Source organism: Talpa europaea, assembly GCF_964194135.1.
Source record: "Talpa europaea genome assembly, chromosome: 8".
NCBI classification, from domain to species: Eukaryota; Metazoa; Chordata; class Mammalia; order Eulipotyphla; family Talpidae; genus Talpa; species Talpa europaea.
In genome coordinates this window covers 49366511-49389259 of record NC_140075.1, presented here as the reverse complement: position 1 = coordinate 49389259, position 22749 = coordinate 49366511, and the positions used below count along the sequence as shown (strand labels likewise).

The following is a 22749-nucleotide window of genomic DNA, read 5'->3' as shown; positions in this document are numbered from 1 at the left end:
CTTTATTATTCATTTTTTTTATATACCGTCTTCTTCCCTGACTTTTGCTTAGAATTGGGCCTGGCAGGTGGCAGGCACTCAGTAAATAGTTGTGGGACAACTGAATACACAGATTATCCACATGACACTGGCTGGAATAAGTATCTTCACTCTTCTATTTAAGCGGTATATTCGACCTGGAATCTGAAATGGCAGTCATATTTAGGAATTACATGACATTGGACATTGCATGTAAGTCTTCTTGGCCCCGAAGCCCCAATTACAGCAACATCCCTTTATTGAAGGAAATGTGGAGCCAAGCACACTACACACAAGCTTGTTTACCCCTCACTACTGCCAGTTCAACTGGGAACTACGAAGTTTGTATCCACACTCAGAGAACCTGGGAGAGTTAGAGCTGGGATTCAGACTCTGCGAAGAGTGATCTCAAGGGCCAGGTTTTAAACTTCACAAACTGTGCTCTCCAGTTCTGGTTCCTCATCTACAAATGGGATTGGCCTTCTCAATTTCAATGCACTGATGAGAGGATGAATCAAGATAGCACACATGAGAATGAATCAAACTCTTGAATCACCAGTGATACTGAGATTTGATAGCTTTCTGCCCCTTTCACCCTCTCTGTCCATTCCATGCCTTCAACCCACAGGGCGCCCGGAGCCTTAGCCAACCCCTGAACCACAGAGCAGACTGGGTTGTGACAGAACTCATGAGGAAGACTGACACGTACAGAGGTCATGCTGATTCCTGAAATCACAGCAGGAGTAGAGAGGGGAGACAGAGGCACAATAAGCAAAGGTTTGCTGCCAACATCTGGTGCACTCTGTCTCACTGGCCACTGGACAACTGATGAGTGGGGATATTTTTCTGTTGGGATATTTTCCACTAGAGGTCTCATTAGTGGTTTCAGGAAATCCAGACCATTTGGGCATTAAGGCTCTAAACAAATTGATACATTTCTCTGTGTTCAAAGATTTAAATCCTCCACAACCCATTCGCTTCTCCTAAAGTGGGGCTAGGCTTGGAAAAACATGGGTTCCAACCCATGTGAAGCATTTTTAAGCTTTCTTTTCCTTTATGGGGGTAGAAAAACCACCACAGGCAATAATGCTTTGAATTTTACAGGGCAGCCAAACTGACTTCTGATGTTATCAAAAAGATATCCAGCAGAAAGGATAATATGGCAGTATACCCGGGGATGTCAGGAAGAGAAGGTCACAGCCATGATGGGGCTTTGTATTAACCAGAATAGCAGTCGTTCTTCATGCCAGCATTCACTCTGTTTTGTCCATGTGAGCCTGAATATGGCATAAGCAGTGAAAACTTAAGTGTTTACCCTTTGATGGTGCTGGGATAGAGAACACAGAGATTTTTTTTTTTGCTTAGATTATAAAAGTATTGTATTATTTTATTTTATTTTTTTACATCATTTTTCATTTTTGCACAATATATGAATTTTCATCTTGGTTATAGTCCCCATACAATTCCCAACCCCCCCTTGTTTTGATCCTATTCCCTCCTCCCCCCATCCCATAGTGTGTCCCTGGTTTATAGTTGCTTGTGGATTTTGATTTTTAATTTATTATAATTAGTCTTTTTCCTGGTCCATATACAATGGAATATTACTCAGCAATCAAAAAAGATAACTCATGCAATTTGTGGCAACATGGATGGAGCTGGAAGGGAACATGCTCAGCGAAATAAGCCAGTGATTTTTGATGTTTGCACTGGGGAATGTGTGGCCCTCAGATCAACAATAGTTGAACATATTGAACATGCTGGGTGTCCAGTATGCTGGGAGTTGTGCTGTATGCTTAGCTTTCAAAGATAATAAATAGTGGTTACTGTGTTTGAGATGCTGGGGCACCAGGGTATAGGCAGATAATTTCAATGAGATGGCTAAATCCAAAGCAGAGTCTCACAGGGATCTTCCTGACCTCCTTGGTTTCTCTTCCCTACCTCCTTTGGAGGCAAAATTCTCAAGTGAGCTGTCTATACTTGCTGGCTTCATTTATTCACCCCCCCACCTGGTTGCTGCCACACTCCACACAGACAGCGCTTGCTGGGTCACTGATGCGCTCCATGGCACTGGGCTCTCAGACCCCCAGCTATGACTGGGTCTGTCCTCGCTGCTGGGTTGAATTGCTACCTCCTCTATAGATCATACCCCCGTGGGCTGGCTCCCTCAGCTCTGCACAAGCCCCCTTCTTCATGCCATACTTTTCCTCTCTCATGGTTGTACCCCATCTATATGGCAACAACCCCTTAATCCACATCCCTATACGTGATAGGCCATGCACTAGTTCTACTTGCATATATCTGGAATTCCCAACTCAATATGAACCCCTGCCCCAGCTAGCTCTCTCCTGGGAGCTCCAGCTCCATACACAAGGCCATCATCTTACTGATCTAGCCTGAAATATGGAGTCGTCCTGGCTTCTTCCCTCACCCTTATCTCCAAAGTTCGCTATGTCCATTCGCCTAGTCTAGCTGAGTCTTCTTCATAGATTCAAGATGGGCCTGTCTCCATCCCCTCAGTCATCAGCACAGTCTATTCCACTGTCTTGCCTGGATACTCGCTTCCTACCATCTCTCAGACCATGGACACACACACATACTCAAAAGTAACTCCTTTGCCTTTGGTTACTTCTGAGGCCTGGTGTACAGTGCCCATGGGATTATGAACATACCCTCCCTCCTACTCCCCAGGTCTACACATACCTGGGTCTCAGGGTCATTAGAGCCCAAGCTGGCGGCCCCCAGTTTGACCACCTCGGCGAGCTGGGTGATGGTGGCTGCTGAAGACTGGGCTGCCTGAGCCAGCTTCTCTGGCGTGGATGCAGCCCCTGACACCAGGAGTTTTGTGTCTTCTACCAACGCCTTGGCTGTCTTCAGAATGTTCTCCCTGAGAAGGAGGGGAGAGCAGAGAAGAGAGGGAGAGAAAAAGGGCACAGTTTAGTTACTCATACTTAGGAAGAAAAAAAACTCTTCATGCAGGATTTTGTGGACAGACTTTGAAAAAGAGGTTCCTGCTCTCATCTTCCATGCAGTCAAAATTGGGAGAGGATACAGTCCAGAGTCCTAGTTCAGCAGTAAAGCTTCAGTTAAGAGAGTCAGTCCACCAGATTGGCCTGCAGTGAGACGCTAGGTCAGTTTCATTCCCAGGGCTCCATCGACCCCAGAACACACACCCACAGAGAGGACTTGTGGGTCAGGGCACATGGTCTGGGATATCTGCCCCAAGCACTGGACTCTAGAAGGGAAAACTGAACACTGGGAATCTCTTCCCTGGCCCCACCCACAAGGGAAGAGAGGGAAAAAGGTACCCAACACTTGGTGAGGAGATGGGGGGCTCCAGCAGCAAATACCGGAACCCAGCACGAACCTTCTGAGTGGGGTCTGAAGAACCAGCCCAGGAGACACAGTGGGTTCTGAGCCCCATTCCCCCAAACATGGTAAGAGCTAAATGTGCCTGCCTGGCTGCTCCCAGGCCTGCTGGGGCTGGTGAGTTAGAGACACAGCACTTTAGCTTAGACAGTGAAGACCAAAAGCCCTCCTCTGCCAAAGCAGGCTGGACTTTAGTTCTGAAAGGCAAGCTCATGCCACCCCATATTTACAGCTGGCTCAAGGGGCTTCTCTTAATTACTTAGAGGGGTCATCGCATTTTCAGAGTCAGTGTGCCTTGCTGGCAGCAATCTTGGTAGCACTGGCACCTGAGCATCTTGTTGAAATCAAAATTGATAAAACATATTTCTGGCTTCTGCACAACATCTCTAAAGTCAGTGTGGACACTTCCCTGGCCAGGAGTCCCCTACCTGTGGTCTGCAAAGGTCTCATTGTTCTCAGCATTGAGGGTTCCTGCAGTCGCAAACATGATGGTGGTGTCCAAGTCGGCAATGATCCCAGACACGGCTGTGGCGGCTGTGATACATGCTTGGGTCCCTTTGTTCCCAGCCTGGAGAGCTGAGAGCACCAAGGACACCTATAGACAGAAAGGGAATATCAGGGGGAGGAGGGAAACAAAGGACTGTAACTTCAAGGTGTGCTGACTGTGAAAATGCTGACTATTCTCCCTGATCAACAGTCGTGTTGGGTCCACAGCCTCAGAATACCAGCTTTCCATTTGCTGTATGATGTCGGGCAAGCTGTTTCACCAAGGTTTCAGTTTTCTCATCTGTAAAATGGGGTTATTATACTTCCTACCTATCAGGGGCTTGGGGAGGAAAAAAAGGTGGAAATGTATCCAAAGTGTCTACCATGGTACTTGACACATATATAACATGTGGTTGAGGAGATGCTACCATGTTCGTAAAACTGCAGAGAGATGAAGGATTAGGCTCCTGTGAAAGGTATGGTCATTGCTGTCCACTCTGTCTGATTTTCCATAGAATGCTAAGAGTCTGCTAACACTCTTCCTCCCAACTCTTGGTTGGAATTGTTCCATAGTGGGATGGAACCCAGAGGGTATCGCCATGTGTAACCTCTCCACACCAACACTCCCCTGAGCATCACCTGCCACCAAGTATGTCCCATGATCTGGGGCTCCAGTAAGTTGGCTAATCAAGCCGGTGTTCACCCTGTTGTCTTCCACATCAGAAACGCTCTAGCACCCCTGCTACTCCTTTAATGCACCCTCTCTGTTTCTAGAGCTCCCTCTCTGCCATGAATATGGCCCCCCCAGCCCAAGTACAGATCTCTCTCAGCAAAACTCACCATACCCCAGACTCTTGCCAGCCTCCTACCTCATCATGGCAGCTCATGACTACATGAGCCAGTTCCTTACCTCTATACACACCCTGTTCCCCCTCCTCTGAGACTCCCCACTGCTTGCAATGCCTCCCTCACCCCCGGTATCCTAGTTCCCTAGTCACTGGACATTCATCAGCCACTCATCTGCCTTCAAGCTCCAGCTCAAAAGTCCCCTCAAAGAGGGACACCTTCCTGATTCCCCTTTCAAGAGAGTTCCTCTGCCTCTGCAGGATCCCACAGCATTTACCACAGGTGAGAAAAAGCATGCACCCGGCTCAGTGTCTACAAATGTTTTGTGATTACATTTTTTAAAAAGTGCTGAGGAAGACAGGGAGGCACAGCATCAATGAAAGGCACAGGGTGTGACCCCTCACCCCCACCCCTGTGCTGCTCAGATCTTAGCCATGACCTAGATATAGATGGCAAGAGGGCAGAGGGCCAGCTCCTGAGTGCAGTCCACAAGGAAGTGTTTCTCTTCTTCCCTGGCCTGACCTGCCTTTTCAGAGTTAAATGCCACTAAGTCCAGGAAAAGACATATCAGAGTGGCAGAGAGCTGGGCTGGAAATGAGAGAGCTAGGGGAGAATGGCCAGAAGATGAGTGAATAAAGGCCAAGATAAGTAGTCAGAAGTCCGGGAGGGAGAGTCTCAGTCAGGGTAAAGGAAAAAAAAAGAGTCTAGAAACAGCGCCCCACCCTTATGAAATGTGTGCAAGTTTGCAGGTGTTTACTGAGGGACAAGCACACAGAGGTGAACAAGTCAAGGGGGTCACACCTGGCAGGGGAGTAAAAAAAGACAGAACCCAGACATTTAAGAAAGACACACCAGGTGGAGTAGGAAGGGCAGGGACATCCAGCAAGTTACCACCAAGAAGGCTGGTTGCTCGGAACTAGCCACCAACCCCGCTTCATATCCCAGGGGTCCTACATGGGGATCCCATGTGAGAAGTGGGAAGGCCAAGGCCAGCTCCGACCTTCCAGGTCTTTTATCCCAGCTCAGGTCTTCCCTGGTGCTTCTGCTACCAGATCTTCCACAGGAGAACTTGACAAGAGAAATTTCAGCAATAAGGAAGGACTCTGAAGGGAGGGAGAATGTCTTCCTTGAGCTGAGATTTATTTCCTGGTACTGTGGAGTCCAGGGGAGGCCTGGGCAGTTGAGTGGGCTGTGGGCGAAGGCCAGACCGCGGCTCAGCTTCTCAAGGGGCCAGTATAGAGCAGCCTCTGTAGAGGCAGCTTCCAGGTGAGGGGTCCCCCACCCAGCCCTTCAGGCCTGCTGCCAAGCGTCTGAACAGTGCAGAGCTCTATGTCAATTGGGTGCAAGTGAAGGGAAGGCAAAAGCAAGCCAGCAAAGTAGGGATGTTCTAGCCTGCGTTCTGTGCGGCTCATAAAATAGCTACCCCGAAAAATGACTCAGAAATAAGCATGGCTAGAGTAGCATTCTGTGGGAGGATAAGGAAATGTTAGAACAAGGCATTGTGAACCAGGGAAAACTTAGGAGAGTGTTGGACGACAGTTTATAGAGAAGAGAAGCTAGCATTTATTATTAAATGTTAAATTGTGTGTCTGGCACCATGCCAACCACTTTCAACACAATGCTACATTTAATCCATAGTCCTATGGGCTAAGGATTATATTTCTTTATCCTCATTTTACCAGGAAATTGAGGCTTGGAAAGCGGAGTAATTTAGCTGAGACCCTATAGCCTCACTCACTACACTGTATGCTTCTCTCTTTAAGTTTTAGGCAGCAAATGCCTTGCAGGCTCCTGCTCTTCTAGGAAGGTGTCCCATGACTCCCACCAGGGCACTTAACCCTCCCCAACTTGTTCTGTTAGGGAAGGAAGTTTCTTGCTCTGCCCTTAGTGCCTGGGAACCTCCTTGAGAAGGAAGAGCAGAGGGCAGAAAAGTTCCAAAGGGGTTGCAGGGAGGGGTTCCTGGTGCTGATTGTGACTTTGTTGGAAAGCGAGCCCTCCAAAAAGGTAGAGCACTGGGACCCTGATCTCTAGAGTACAGTTCTTCTCGTGCTTTCAATTTCTAAGGGTCTACTGGTCACCCCCCATATTGCTGGTACACTCTGTCCCTGCGGAGACCCTGTGTGAGGGAAGATGACTAGTCCTGCCATTGCTGGACTGCTTTGGGCTCAGTTCCTGCCAGGGTCCCTCCCTGATCACACTGCAGTCATCATGGCTATGTGACCCGAGGGCTGCTCCTTACCTTCTCTGTGACCGTGCGGGCACACTCGATCAGCTCCCTCTTGGTGTAGCTGTCCGTGGGGCACACCTGGAGGGCCCCTGCCTTCTGCACCAGGAAGATGCAGCCGTGGCCCAGGTCCTGCACACGAGTGCGAATCTGGAAGCCGATCTGTGGAGGCAAGCCCAAGGAGGGGAAAGAGAAGCATGATGGCCATCGAGGTCTTCCCCATGTGGAAAATTTCCCCTACGTCCTAGGGGAGGCTGGTGAGGAAAATTCCACTGCTGTTAGGAGTCTGTGTTTGGTGAAGTATGGAATTTGGTTGATTCTGCTTCCCTTTTTAGAGACTGTAAAATGCCCACAGTGCCCAGTAAGGAAGTCTGCATCTTGTCATCCTCGCCTTCCTGATATTTGTCACCATTGCTGGTTTATTGTTTATCTATAGCTAGCCACCTGATAAGAATGTTAATTAGGTGACCTCTGTGGGATAACTGGTATTCATTCAACAAGCGTTTATTGAGCCCCCAATGGGTGTCAGGGTCTCTTCTAAGCAGGTTAGGCACTCAATTTCATTTATTCTCATAACAGTCCAAGAGGGTAATTACAAGTTTAAAATATCTAGCTTAGTGTGAAGCATATTTTAAAGTGTTCGGATTCTTGCAAAATTGGTAAGTTTACCAACCTGAACACCCGCTTCCTCAGCTGTACCCCATGGTGAGAGCAACCAGGCTGGGCCCCTGCTTCCTATCAGGCCAGGTTTGATATTTCCTTAAAAAGGTACATTTTTAGAGCTAAAGGCTCAGCATGCAGGCATTCCTTTAGTGACCTCTGGACTGTAATTGTAAAGGTACTTTGCCTAAAAGAAGTCAAATTGAGCTCCACTATGGATAGGCTGCCAGCTGTCTCTTAAAGGTATAATAAATTCCATCTCCCAAAGTTTGCATTCCTCTGGCTCTGTTTTGCATCAACTTTAATTTGATCAATATAGCTGCAATAATCTCCACTCCAGCACAGGCAAGTAACAAAAAAAGGTTTAAGTTTGAGTCAGTATGTATTACTTTCAAGAATTCACAATAGTAAGAGACTGTGGCTTATCTTTCCAGTATCTATCAAGAATAGTTACTGTCATGAATAAAACCTGGGGGATGAGGCCACATGGATGTTTTCTCCCATTATCATCCACTGGTCAGAGTCTATTGGTGACTTTGGGGAGTGAAGGGAACTGCGAAGTGTTCACTTTCAATAACTGAAATGCACATACTGCTTTTAAGGAAAAAGGCTATTAATGTAACTCTGTAAAGTCCAAAGGACATCTAAATCAACCTATTAGAAAATTCTCTTGATTCGTGGAGTTGAGCTTCTGCTTTTATGTGTGTTCTTTATTATACTTCTGGTGCTGTAAAAGCTTCACAATCAGACAGGGTGTCTTATATTGATTACCTCTACAAGGAATACAACTGAATGGCATCCCAGGATCATGCAACCTGGCAGCTCTGCAAACAGGTCTGGACCAGTGCAGCAACAAGGCTGTGCTGAATTGGGAAGAGACGCTTTCCTTCAGCCCACACAGAGATGATGCTGGTTAAAGCACAGATCAAGCCAAAGGAGGGTGCCGCATTAAGGCTTTTCAGACCCATATTGTTGAAACCCAAGTATTCAAAGGTCAGAGTTAATGCAAAAATGAGAACCTTGCTGTCAAGAATGACCACAGATCTCTAAATGCTAAGGGCTACTGGGAAAGTCAGCTAAGGGGCAAGTGGAGGAAGAACCATTAATAGAATTTCAAAATAAAAAGAGGCCTTACCAGCTCAACCTCCACATTTATAGATGAACAGACTGAGGCCCAGAGGTATTGATTGCCCCAAGATCACACAGCCCTTTCCTGGCCAAGCAGGATAAGAATCTAGGTCTTTAATACAGAGCACAGTTCCCTCTTTGCCCAATAAAATCTTTCCTAGAACCTCAACATATAAAACAGAAGTTTTTAATTCTTCTATGACTTAACGTTTACAACCTTAACTCAATAAAAGGCCAACAATGAGACTGGGTGACAGAGTTTTAAAGATGAAGTTATGAAGACCATTTATAGACTCAGTCACCATCTCATCTCTGTATTTTACTTTGGATGTAGTACTGAAAATCCTGAGAGATCCATAAATAAAACAACAGGAGTTTTCTTACAGTTCCCCAATCATAGTGTTCAGGGCAGAAGCTGATTAGTCTGAGGTCTATATAGAGCCACCCAGCAGCCTGGGCTAAGGTGTCAGTGGCCCACAGTAGGTGATCATTTGGTCCAAAATACACTTGAGTATATATAGTTTTTCTAACAGTTTAAAAATAGTTAAATTATATTTTAAAAGTGAGTTGAGTCAAACATGTGCAGAAAGTCCAAAGCCCCTTTGAGGGTCAGGGGTCTGAAAGTAAGGTATGAAATCACTGTTAAAAAATGAGCCATTTCAGGGAGCACACTCCATGTACTCCCCTACATCCTGCAGAGAGCCAAGTCAGTTTCTATTCAAAGAATGATGGGCATTGGGACATACACAGGTCTCTTAAATCAACCTCCCAAGTCACCATGGGGGCAGGAGGAAGGGACCTGCTTCTGCTGTTGAGAACCTGAATCCTCTGAGTAGATGTGATCAACGGTGGGAATACTTGCTCAGTAACACTCTCAGGCTCTCTCAGCTCCCCTCAAAAAGTCTGCTACAAAAACAAACCCAATGTCCTGATGCTCAGTCCCTTTCTTGGAAGTGACATCATGCATGCAGCAGGGATCCTGTAAATGCAAGGCTGGAGCTAGCACAGTGGTCATGAGGGATAAAATTCCAGTTTGGAAGCACTAAGGAAGATCAGCATCAGATGCAAAGACCTGGGAATAAAATAAGGTAATACAGTTGCAAAAGCTCTTGAGGTTCTTTGTTAAGCCAGGCTTCAGGCACAGGCAGTCAGATCTGTGCCAGGTCACACAATTACCTTCTACATGCTTGAACACCTCCTTGAGGCTGGGTCACACAAACCTCTTGTATACTCAGCTGACCAATCCTATTTGGACAGCATGAAGGAGGGATGTAGTATTAAGAAAGACAAGCTGAAATAGACTTAATTCACTCATTTTCAGCAGCTAAGAGTTGAATATAACAGGGAGGAAGGGACCTCGGGATCCCCATCCTGCTCTACTTCTGTTCCCAACCCTTCACCCACGTGGGTGGGTAGTAGAAAGGGCCCTGGACCTGGCTTCCATCCTGCCCTTCCCTGGTCACTAGATATACTGGGCCTGCTAACCTAGCAGGCTTTTGCTGCCTCACCTGCAAAAGGAGACAACCAGCCTAACTTACTTCCCAGGGCTGATGGGTGACCGAATGAGTGGTGGGAGGGAAAAAACCCCACAAAGTAGAAAGTTGTGAAAAGCAGCAGCCTGGTACAGGGGACAGAGCACAGGATGTGAAGCGCAACAAACCTGGCTTCAAATTCTGACTTTTCCACATATTTACTTCTTAATTCTCATCCTCATCTACTTATTGGAAACATTAACTAATTTCTAAAGGTAATGTAAAAGGACTTCACCGTTGTAGCTGTGTGACCCTGGGCAGTTTAAGGTCCCTAGGCCTCAGTTTGCTCATCACTGAAATGGTATGGACTGGATAAATGGCTCTCATTCTTATTATTTTCCCTGGGCTCATGGAACAGTTAGAGCACTTAAATGAGAGGACAAGAGGATCAACTATTCTACTGCGATTTCACAGAACATTCTGTACTGTTGGAGGTACACTGAGAAAGGGAATGCATTTATAAGACTGAATTTCTAACAGATAAAGACTTTAAACATACTAAGCTTCTCAAAGCAACACTAAACTTCCCAGCAAACATGAATAGCACCTCCCCTCCCCCGGCTGATCCAACTTATGACCAGTGTTTATTACAAAGGCATGTTGCTCAAAAGCATAAACTTGGGGTTTTTAAATTGGGAACTTTAGTAAAGTGCTACTTGAACCTCAAGAAAAACCCTCAATTCCCTTCTTGCTCAAATAAAAGTAAAACGGAGATCATCTTCTGGTTTTATGCCCTGAGGGATATAAGAAGCCCGGGCTTTATGAAGTTTTGGATCAAATTTCAGTTGGAAGGGCATTAAGAAATACTGATCATCTTTACTGCTTAAAACTAAACACAACATACCAATTTTTCTCAGGTATTAAGAACAATCATATCTGAAACCAAATATAAATTGGCTGGGACAGTTTGGGAAAGTTGGAAAGAAATAATAGATATTACCTGACAAGCTTTACAGTTTCTCCTTATATAGGAAAAAAAAAAAAAAGAAAACAAAGATCGTGTGTACAACGGAGGAAGGGTAACACTTCCCCCTAAAGAAAGTGTGTTTTGGGGTGGAAAGTTTCAGAGATCTGGAGCAGACACCCATCTGATCTGGGGCAAAGGCTGTAGTCTCCCCACAGTCTCTTGACAGATGTTCCTGCCAGCTTTTAAGACAAGCAGTATTATAAAGCGGTTACAGCCAAGTGTCCTCAGAGAGAATGCTGCAGCCGCGGAATCCTCCCCCCAGCATTTACATTTAGAAGCTATGGCTCATAGGACCTAAATTTCTTTCATTTTTCTAAAGAGAAATCTAATATTAAATAGCAAACGTTGCTTGAGGGTTTTAACTTTTCTGAAGAAAGAAGTTTTTCACAGTGATGTTAACAAAAGTTTGAATTTTCCATGGAAAAATAAGCATAGAAAGCTCCTGCTTTCTGTTCCGAGGGCAAAGCTATGACTTTTCCTGTAATTGTCACATTCTGGCAAAGACCAAAACGCTGACTCGGCACAGCAGACTACAGTGAAGGGCGTCTTATTTGCCCTGGATATAAATATTTGCACATGCTGTGATGTGGGGCCCTCTTGGGTACACAAATAATTCCATAGTCTTGGAATAAAAAACTACACTGTTTTAGGGATCTCCTAACCTTCTCAATTTCTCCCCAAATATCTGTCTGGCAAATGCACACAAAGAACTTTCCTTAGCAAGCCACTGGTAATTTTATATTCTCTCTGCCCGTTTTTGCTGCAGGTCACACTGCTCTTGTGCCTGGAATGTAAAATACATTTCAAGATGTAATGGCGAAAAGGGAAAACCTTAATTAAAATGTCAGCTACTACAAACACAGGACCAATAACGAAAAAAGCTTCTTGTTGTGCATAAAGCAACGTCCCATGAGTTTCCTGGATGCTTTGGCATTATTTTACATTTAGCTACAATGGTCTGAGCTGCAAAAAGAAAATCTGTTGGTTTCACACAGGGGTGGCTATGTCAGAAGACCTCAGATGTAGAAAGGGCTCCATAAGATCAGTGGAACTTCACTTGCTAACTCAGGCATGTCAACATTTAAATTGACCCAGCAAATGCTTCTAGAATTTATTTTTAAAGAATCTGGTGACAGAGATCCAAACTTCCCTTTAAATTGCAGTCTCTTAGTTATCAGTCCCCTCAAAAAAGCCAAATGTTTCTTTCTTTTGCCAAAAATTTTTCTTACTGCAATGTAGGTTGCCTTAAACTTGTTTATGAAATTCAAAATCACATGTTAATCAAATGAGTTAGAGTCCAGATGAATTTACTAAAGTAGGAATCTATTTAAAAAAATAAGACCTGTGCATAGACTCAACAGAATCCTGATGTGGGTCTCTGATCATTTTTCTTTCTTGGTAATGACTTAACAGACTCATTATCAACAGAATTATTCATGCTACAGCCTAAATAGTCACTCACTGTAAAATGTGAAAATGCAGGCACCGTTAGAAACTTAAGTCATCTCATGCTAGATATACATGTGTGCAAGAACATATATATGATACTCCTATTTACATGCACTGTTACAACATAGGTTAGAATGTGATTTTGATTTTGGTCTTCATTTCTGTATTCTCTCTGGGAATCTTTGTTAAGACATGCTTAGACCTTGGATCCCAGGAGAAACAGCAGCACTGAGTGTTGCAGGGACAGTGACTGTCATTGCAAGGAGAAGGGAAGACCTGCCACAACCTTCTGCCTTGATGGCCCAGTTCACTGAGCAACATCGTGAGAGGGTTTTTGCCCAATAAACAGCTTGTTGAATCTCATGGAGGGCAATTACCCTCAACTTCTCAGTGTGTCTGCACTCACTCCTTTATTCTTTATCTTAGGTTGAGCTTTCTTTCTCTAAGGAGCAATGTAATACAGCTTGGAACCAGGCCCTTCTGCATGTTAACACTGATCCAGGAGCAATCAGACCTCTGAAACTCTGTCCCATGAGTTTCCTGATGGGCAACTCAGTTTCTCAGAGTGTTAGACATGGCTTTTGGTGTCAAACTTTTACTATTTAAGACTCTCATGGGTGTATACATTCTAAGGCAAAGTCTGCAGTGGCCACTAAGGAAAGTGAGTTTAGGCAAAAAAGGACAGATAATGAAGAAGGGTCCACAGGTGGTATGGGACCTGGGTAAGTTCTTAGAAAGCCACCAATGATATTTGGGCAAGACTGTCACATAAGCAGGCTACACTTTCTTTTTTTCAAGAAAGGGGCAGCTAAATCCCATGCTTGGACCTTCTAAGACTTCTGTGAACCTTCAGAAAAAAAAATAACTGAGGGGGATATGCTAAGTGGGATTAGGAAGCAAGAGGAAGATGGCAGAGCATGGCTTGTCCTTGCCATTAGGCAGTGAGCTGGGGGAAAGCTGAGCTGGCAGAACACAGTCAACAGAGGCCTTCTGTCTGACAGCCTGCCACCCGCACCATCCCAGATCCCAGCCAGTCAGCTTCACAGAGGACAGTGAGCCTGGAGCATGGCCTGGGGCTACGGGCCTGAAGCTGCGGGCTGGCAGCACCATAGCAGGTGCTAGCCTGGCTCTAGCTATAGGGCTGAGGTCTTCTGAAGTGGAGATAGATGGCGAGTCCCCAGGAGTGGGCACCAGGGTATGCGGATTTCTGAAAACAGGGGCTTAAGGTGGCAGACCTCCTCTGGTTCCGCCGTGGCTGCTGCCATCTGGCCCTGAAGAGCCAGGTGCCCATAGTCACTGGTCATTTGTGAAGCCAGTCCTCCCAACTCCTCCGGGTTAGTAACCGACTTAGTCATCTGGAAAAAGAAAACAAGCAAGACACAAACACACACACACACAGAGAAAAGCATGAGAACCACGTGTTAATACCACTGGAAGCCAGAGGGTTTCATTCACTTTTAAGCTCTTGACTTGCATTTGGGGCTGAACATTGGAGAGGGCAGTTCAAGCAAAGCCCATGCTGTGTCACACACAATAGGCCAGGTTGCTCTCTGGCCAGCAGGTGCCTGCTAGGCCAATGGCAACATGCTCAGGTTCAGGCTGTGCAGCATGGAGGCTGGGCCCTTGGGTCCACTCTGGGAGGTGAGCATGGCAGCCATGCCAACCCTGCCTGGTGGGTCACCAGAGGAGTCCCCAGGGAGCCCTGGCAACAGGCATCTGTAGAGAGCTTGCAGATCTGGTCTCTGGGAACCAGAAGCAGGTCTCACATCAGCAAAAGTAGGTATGAGGACAGGCTTGTTAAGGAAATCGTGACTGAGAAGTAAATGGCTAAGCCAAATGTTTTGGAGAAAGAAACTCACAGAGAACATAGGCTTATAGTAAATTTGTGTCAAAGAATGACAAGGTTTCAGCCACAAATTTAGTTAAGAGTATATGGTAATCAATTTCTACCCTTTATCAAGATAACAATTATTTTCTTCCTGTTTCACTGAAAATCTTAACCGCAGTGGATCCTACCTAGCTAATGTGCTAACTAGTTCTTCTCTCACTAATAAAAATGGCTTAGTACTCACAACAGGAATTTTATCAAGCCACCCAGAAAGGTGTCCTTGTCCTTCTTGGGTCAGAGGCTTCCTTCCTATCCAACCTCATCTCTGGTTCTGCATAACAACCATTTCTCTCTGTGTGGCATTTGAAGATGAGATTTCTATGGGCTTTTAAGAAACCCTTTAAAATGACTCACATCCACTGAGGCGGGACAGGAATGTCCAGCTCATATAAAGCACATTTACAAGAAAGCGTCACAGTTCAGTTGAAGCTAAGACGTGGGTTCCCAAGGAACGTGTCCTGAAACCCAAGAGAGCAAAGCTGTACCAGAAGTAGCTTCACTGAATCTTGCTTCAGGGTGCACAGTGGTGCTGGGGTGACCTGCTTCACTGGGTTGAAACTCTGGCTAATTCAAGGCTCAGGTCAGTCCTCCCAGGAGCAGCCAGGTAGCTCCAGGTTGGACTCGTAAAGAATGTGGACAACAAGGATCAAGAGGGGCCGGCAAGAACCTAGCCCAGGAGATGGACCAGAATACCATGAGGCCATTCAAAATAGTTTCACCCCCCTGTTGGGCTGTGCTTCCCCACTCAGAGGAATAGGCATTGTGGGGCTGCCAGATTCTACCAGTGAGCTGCCCCTGAGCTCCCCCCAGACCCCCACCGTGTAGGACCAGCTTGGACCAGACTCCAGTCTTTTCAGTCACTGAGCTGGGCCACATTCTACCTCCCTCCCCAGCCCAAATTCTATTCAACAACAAGGCTGGCACGATAACAGAGTTTTCTAAGAAGGAGCAGCAGCAGCCAGGGAAGCCTTTGTGGTCCAAGCTCAACCTCTAGTGGACACATGACTACATGACAAAAGCCTGATGGGGCGGGAAATACTCAGTGGCTCAGGCTGCTCCCTCCAGTTGGGAGGCTACTTTGTCCCTCAACTCTGGCTAGTGTGCAGCTTCAAAACACCTTTCAAACAGCTGAGTCTTCAAAAGTCGAGAGGAACTTTCTTACTATGTATTCCTATCAATTTAATTCTTTGTGGAGACCATTTGTCATCTTTGCACAACTTGTTAACATATCAACAACATGATATGTTAACTGTGTCTCAATGCCATTTGGAACTACAGAGTCACATAAAACTATCTGATTACAAAAAACCAAAAATATCCAAAAGGTAATTGTCTTCTGTTGTCAGGAAAATATTTAAAATATAACCATGTTGTTTCATTTTGCCTGAAAGACTGGAATATCTTGTCCAAATACCATCATTAAACCCATCAATTTGTTTTCTCTCCAAATGTCTTCTTTCATAGAGCAATTTTAATCTATAAAGATGCCTCAAGTCCTTTGTGAGGTGGGTAGGACTTTTCTTTTTAACTCCACCTGTCTTCTCATTTCATCTTTAATTCTCATTCTCTCTCCTTCCTTTGCCCCCCTGTCCTCATGCCTTTAATTCCCTCTTGCAGCTTTTTGATGAGGTGAGATGCCAGCAGATTGGGGCATCTATGCCACAGGTTGCCAGAAAAACCCAGGGTAAAGGACAGAAGCTGGTGTCCGGAAGGAAACAGAAACATGTAATGGTTTCCCTCCAACACAGAGACCGGCTTGAGGCTCACTAGTGGCAGCAACAGTGGGTGGGGCAGCTCTTTTTCTTCTTACCATTTCCTGAGCTGTTACCGCAATGGCTTTGGAGTATTTAACCACAGTCGTCTGATAGTCAACAAATGTTCCCTTTGGCTCTGGAGGAGTGCCTTCATCCAGCTACAGAGGAGAGGAAAACAGTCCAAAGGTCATACAAGGCCTGCTAAAGGGTGGACTGTATTTACTAGAATTAGGAACTTTAAACAATGGAGAAGCCCTAAGAATTTCCCTGGCCCACAGTCAACAGAATCCCCCAACTTTAGCATAAGGAATTCAATAGAGGAACTTCAATAGATGTTCACCTAAGACTCTTGGGGACACAGGCAAGGAGAGGTCCCCATTTTTTTGGAGAGGAGTGAGAGTGTTTTCCAGAAGACATTTCTGCTAAGTCTGCCTTATATACAAAGTGGAGAAGATAGCCCAAGGAAAGGAAATAGCATTCAAGCAAGTGGAGGTAGGAGTGAGCTGGATATATTGAAGGAAACAAAAAATGGCAGAAGAGAGGAGGGTGAAGAGGCAGACTCTAAATCATCATGGACATCATAGTATTGCCCATAAACAGATACACCCTGGAACTCTTACTTATGATCCCAGTTAGGGAAGAAAAGGAATAGGAAGCACAAGGGATAATGGCAACTCATCAGATTCTAAGTGCAAACAGTAATTGAGAGAGGAGTTGGAGCAAATGAAACAGTGGTTTTGTCCCTTGAAGAGTTGAGGACATATTGGTTCAGAAGACATGTTTTGATACCTAGTTTTAGATTTTAGGCTGATTGCTTAAACACTCTTAGTCTCTTATCTTTCACTGGAAACTTCCAAGTGCCTAAAGGCTACAATAAAAATCAACTGAGACTATACCCAGTCAAAAGCTACATGAAAGCAGAGGAGATGATGCCCATGATACTGAAGATGATAATGTCAATCATGACTATGATGAAGAAAAAGGCTACCCATCATCACCACCATTATCACCATTATTGTCACCACTGGGTGCTGAATGAGATTCCAGGTGAGGAGACAAGGTGAATAGAAATGAATGATGAGTGAGCAGCATGAACAGAAGAGGCTACTAAGAGTGTTGGCAATGAAAATGGATCTGTTTGAAGAAGAACCTTGACATCATGAAGGAAATGGTGGAATCTGGAGTCAGCAATGGCATATTTGAGAAGATGTCCCTGCCCACTCTTTGCCTGATAATTTGCAGTCAGGAAAGAGAATAGCAGCCACGAGGACAAATAAAATATTTAATGGAGTCTTTAGCAACATCTACATGTCATGAACAGGCACAAGCTACAAAGTGAGTTGAAGGAACATATCACATGTAGTGCAAGCCTGGGATTTCCACTAAGATGTTAACACAAACTCCAGGCTAAATTTTTTAAAGGTTTCTTTTATCAGGGAGACAGAGGCTGTTAAATATCTTCATCACAGCACGGAGGCCCTGTGGTGACATGAGGACTGAGTTGTAGACTCACTCACTCTGTGTAAAGAGATTGGATTTCTAAGGCTCAGGCGATGTGTGAGGACCCCTCATCAGAGATAGGGTGTAACTGCTAACACGCCAGGCTGCTGGAACCAGAAGACAGCTTAGAACACTTAATCCAGTGGCCATTAGCTGTTAAAATGAACCTTTTACCAGTTTGAAGACAGTGAGAAAAGTAAAAACAAAGTGGTTTTCTTTTCAGATTTCAAATTTATTAAATTGAAAAAACTTTCCTCTAGCCTGAGATTATATAGACTTTCTACTTTTTTTGGCATTAATATATCTTTCTTCTATGACATAGATAGTGGGGTTTTGTTCACTTTGTAATTTTCCTTCCTTAATAAAAAAGAAAAAAAAAACCCAAAACAAAGTAAAAAGCAGACAAGGAAAAGTCCTAGGGCACACAATTCTGAAGATTGAGAACCACTAAATTCATGGAGTGGGGAAAATAAGGTTCAGAGACCTTGAGTGATTTGTCCAAAGTCACTCAGAAAACTGAAAACTTTGTATCCACCTCTTAGAATCTCAAGGAGACCCTTGAGAGAATCAAGGAGACTATCCAGAGAAGAAGCCCCAGCAGTGTCAAGAATTGCTTCCAATTTAGAATCAATTCTGCTAGTCACTGCCACTGAGGATTTTAGAGAATGATTCTAACAGTATTTCAAGTGTTTTAATCAAATAACCAAAATGCAGATAGAAAACGTTGGATTTTTAGTTCTTTGTGGCTTGGTGGCCCGAAGTACTTAAAATATCATTTAACACGAATTCGCTAGTGATGATATAAAGGGCAGGTAGAGGATGAATCAAAGGATGAATGAGGAGGCGGTATTGTGTGGTGCAGTGGGTGTCAGATTGGGTTTGGTAAGAATTTAGGGGTACCAATGAAAACCTCAACTGCGTACTTTGTAGAACTGAGGAAAAACAGGTTTTGTGTCTGGCCTTTGTGGAAGATGCGATTAGCAATTCCTCATAACTGCTATCCAGTAACACCAGACTTGTTTCCAAAAGAATCAACTGTCTCCTGGATTGAGAGCACAGCTGTTGCTCCACTGGCATCAGCCAGCACAGAGCTGCTGTCATTGTCAGGAATGTGCCACAACAGGCAAGGCTCACAGGTGACCAGAAAGACTGCAGAACCTGACTTCCATCTTCCAGGCACAAGGGAACTCTTCCCTGGCATTAGAGTGATTTTGAAAAACACCTTTTCATAAGAAGAAAAGGCTTATTATTAGGATTCCTAATGTGTACTGAGAAATGTAGAGCCATTATTTAATACCCTTGGTAAATAGAACTTATTTTCAAAGCAGTTCTGGTGGTCTAGTGGCCTGTAAACTAACCAAACAAAACCCAGAGGACTTGAAGAAGGCGAAGGTCACTCATGTTCTGCCAATGTCCATATTTGAAGCATGGGAAGGCCGCGGCAGAAATTACTGGAGTGTTTTGACAAGGCAAGTGTGTAAAGGAGCCCCAACATCCCAGATGGGCTTGTGACTTTATCAGTCTGATGATGACTGCACAATGTTTAAGGAGAATTATTCTAATTATAGTTTCAGGCTATCATCTCTTTACGGAGATAGGAACCAATCAATCTTCTCTAAATTAGCAATTAAAGACTGCTTATTATCCTGAAAAAACATATTAATGTATTCACAATCTGACAATGGACATTTCAAAACACAGATGATGTCTAAAATTCTTGGCTATGCTATCACTGGATGGCAATTAGATGTTGATGAACAATTGTTAATTCTAATGAATATCAAACTGACAGGACTTAGTGAAGGATTCCTTAGGGAAAGTGCAAGCGATACAGGGTTGAAACTCTGCAGCTGAATTTCTTCAAGTCGTGTCACTAGATGAGAAATGATAGGGAAGTTAGTTCCTGTAGTACACTGCCTACCAAGGTTCACTGAGGGTTTCTACACACACTATGTTGTGGGTTTCTGCATCAGGTCAGCTACCAGAAGCATGGGGAGGCTTGAAAAATACAAATGGAGATTTTTAGGCTCTGCTGTATAGATTTCAAGTAAGGAGGGCTGGGCTGTGGCCCTGGAACGTGCCTTCTGAAATGCTCCCAGTAGCCAGTCCGAAGACAAACACATGGGAATCACCTCATTATTTCATTTTGGAGTTTGTTATCCACAACAACTCTATGAAGTAGAAAAGGGAGGTAAAGAATTGTTTCCATTTTATGAATGAGGAAACCAGTGATATTTCCTCCACTGCCATTGTATTTTCTGGCTGTATAAAACTGCACTGGCTTGTGAAGATACTGAATGAATAATAAAGAGAGTAATATGTGGGCCATGTGACAGGATTATCTATACATTAATCTGAACCCTAAGAAGAGAGGAGGATAGTCTGCATCAACTCTGACAGCTCCTTAGAGATGTCATCTGTGTTTTGAAATGTCCATTGTCAGATTGTGAATACATTAATATGTTTTTCCAGGATAATAAGCAGTCTTTAATTGCAAGTCTGAGTGAAGCAAAGGAGGAAATTGGGTCCAGGGGTGAAAGTGAGCTTCTAGGGGCCCAGACCCACCTTGCTCATGGCTTCTGCAATGGCATCGACCATGCCCCCCACCAGCCCCACTTCACTGGCAGCTTCATTCAGGGTCACCATGATGTCGTCCACGGCCTCCTTCATGAGCTGGGCGGCCTCTGTGATGGCATCGTGGGTGTGCTGGGCCTGGGAAGGGAAGGGGGGCAGAACACTGTGAAAGGAAAATATGTGCTCAATTTGAAGAATCACTTCACTTCTTTTGAGAATAACCTTGAAAAGCAAAATATAAAACTGTATCTCCATAATGGAGCACAGCCAGGAATGTTACGATTTTTCCTTTCTCTTATTATTCTTGTATATTTATTTGCAAAATAGATAAAAATCAGAAAGGCAAAGAGAGAAAAAGATATCTTTTTACAGTCAAAAGAAAAATGAAACTGCAATATCAAACAGCATCTATGACATGAGTGATTTTATATTACTACATTCAGTGGGGATCAAAAGAGAATGCCACTCCCTCCTCAAAAAAAAAGTTGATGGATTTAAATAAGGAAAACTAATAGAAAGGGAACAAATGAGTTCACTACAAATGGACTTCTCTTCACAGCTACCGATACATAATAATTTCCTTTCTATAAACAAGATTGGAACATGGAGACAGTAGGCACATAGAGTTCCTAATAGGTTTTGGAACTATGTTACAAATCACAAGGCCATAAGGCTGGAGAGAGAAATGGGGAAAGTTCTCCAGAGACAGATATTCTACAGGCAGAGCAGAATAACTCATGAGTCCCCCAAGGCAGCGCTTCAGAGATGCTTTAACCAATACAGGCATTTCACATGTGTCAGGCACACAGCAGGCTTAGGGGTGAATGAATGAAGGAAAACATGAAACAATAGCAGCAGCCAGATTCCCTTAAAGACATTTCAGGTGTTATCAAGATGCAGGGGGAAGAGCCAAGGTCATGGGGTCAGAAAAACCTAGGTTCTGGTTCTCGCTCCCCTGGCTACTAGCTTAAGTGGTCCTGGGCTTAGCTTTCTCCTCAGTGAAATGAAAATAATTATAAAAATGCCACACAGTGGAGTTCTGATAAGATCATATGAGTGCAGGCATCTTATCATTTATACTGAGCAGTCTAGTAGAGGCCCTGTGACCTTACTGGGGAAATCTGATCTAATGCTCAGTAGTTAGAATCAGAATCATACCGCACCCAGGCACTGTTCACCCATGCAGGCCCCAGGGGTACCCAGAGCCACCTCAGTCAGGAGGTGACCCCTTCAAAAGGCCAAGTAGTTGCCTCTTCACACTGGTAGATGAGAAGGTAAAGGAGCCAATGAGAGATAGTAAATGCTAACTCTTTGCAGTGATGTATAGAGGAGAATTCCAGGAAGAGGTGAGGTGAGCCATAGGAACCAGCCCTACTTCTGGAATTGGAAAGCCATAGAAATTCAGAAGAGCTCTTGAAATACTGTATTTGATGAGATGAAAAAGAAGTAGATCATGGGTGGTTATCCTGAGGCAACTTAATCAGGTTACAAACATTAATTATTGACTACTAAAATTGCTTTAGAAGGTAACAGTGAAAAGTAACATAGAGGAACAAAAATTCCTTAAATCTTTACCAGACCAGTGTCCACCTACCTATCCCTGAGGCCCTCAATGGGGCAAGGAGGTGGCTTTCCTCTCATTTCCCTTTCTTCCTGGAGTCCTGGAGACACCTGGCCCCAGACTCCTCACAACCACATCTCATCCTCTGCCTGCAGTGACTGGTCCCATTTGCTTGTTCTCTTCTTCCTCCATTCAACTCCTGGCCCTGTTTCAAGGTCCGGCCTAAATATCACCTCCTTCAAGAAGCAGTGCTTGAGTTAATTTTGTTTTCAGCCTCTCATCAACTTCTTTTTGGATTCTGACAACTCTGAGCATCAACTCTAGAGTCAGAGAGTCACCAAGACTCATAAAAGACAAGAATGTGGGGAACGATGTCTGACTTCTGGGGCTAAATGGAAGAGGACACAGTTTCTGCTTGATTCTCTCTTAGGCACATGCCTTTGAAGACCATAGTCTCTGTGCTTTGTGGGCAGACTGCAGTGAGAGTACAGAGATGTAGGGAGGGGTGCCTAAGAAGTCTCCCCCATTCCAATCACCCAATGTCTGAGTAATTTTAGTCCAGTCACCAAACCTGGGAGTGATGGGCCTGTGAAGACTGGGTGAAGTAACAGATGTGAAGTGCCTGGCAGAGTGCTTGGCACAGCTCTTGCCCTACTGTGTCTCTCCCCACCCCAGTCTCATCTCTCCAACCAGATCAAGGGCTCCTTACAGTTCATTCTGCTTCTCTCTAGAGGCACCATGTTCACAGGAATTGAAGGGCTTGATAAAAATCACAGGTGGGAGAAAAGATAATGGG

General features: G+C 44.6%; 1 protein-coding gene across 3 annotated transcripts in view; it reads right to left on the bottom strand.

Annotated features, from left to right (window-relative positions):
- The window catches only part of TLN2 (talin 2), a gene marked incomplete at both ends in the record, with an annotated part of 183432 nt that overhangs the window by 39655 nt on the left and 121028 nt on the right, over positions 1-22749 (bottom strand). For 2 of the 3 annotated variants that reach the window (XM_084240393.1, XM_084240394.1), the window contains 6 exons: positions 2719-2902; positions 3813-3979; positions 6956-7102; positions 13912-14031; positions 16375-16476; positions 20384-20530. In XM_084240393.1, coding sequence (XP_084096519.1) covers positions 2719-2902; positions 3813-3979; positions 6956-7102; positions 13912-14031; positions 16375-16476; positions 20384-20530 — 867 coding nt within the window. The remainder of the gene's footprint in view (positions 1-2718; positions 2903-3812; positions 3980-6955; positions 7103-13911; positions 14032-16374; positions 16477-20383; positions 20531-22749) is intronic. The other variant, XM_084240395.1, reaches the window with a different exon arrangement.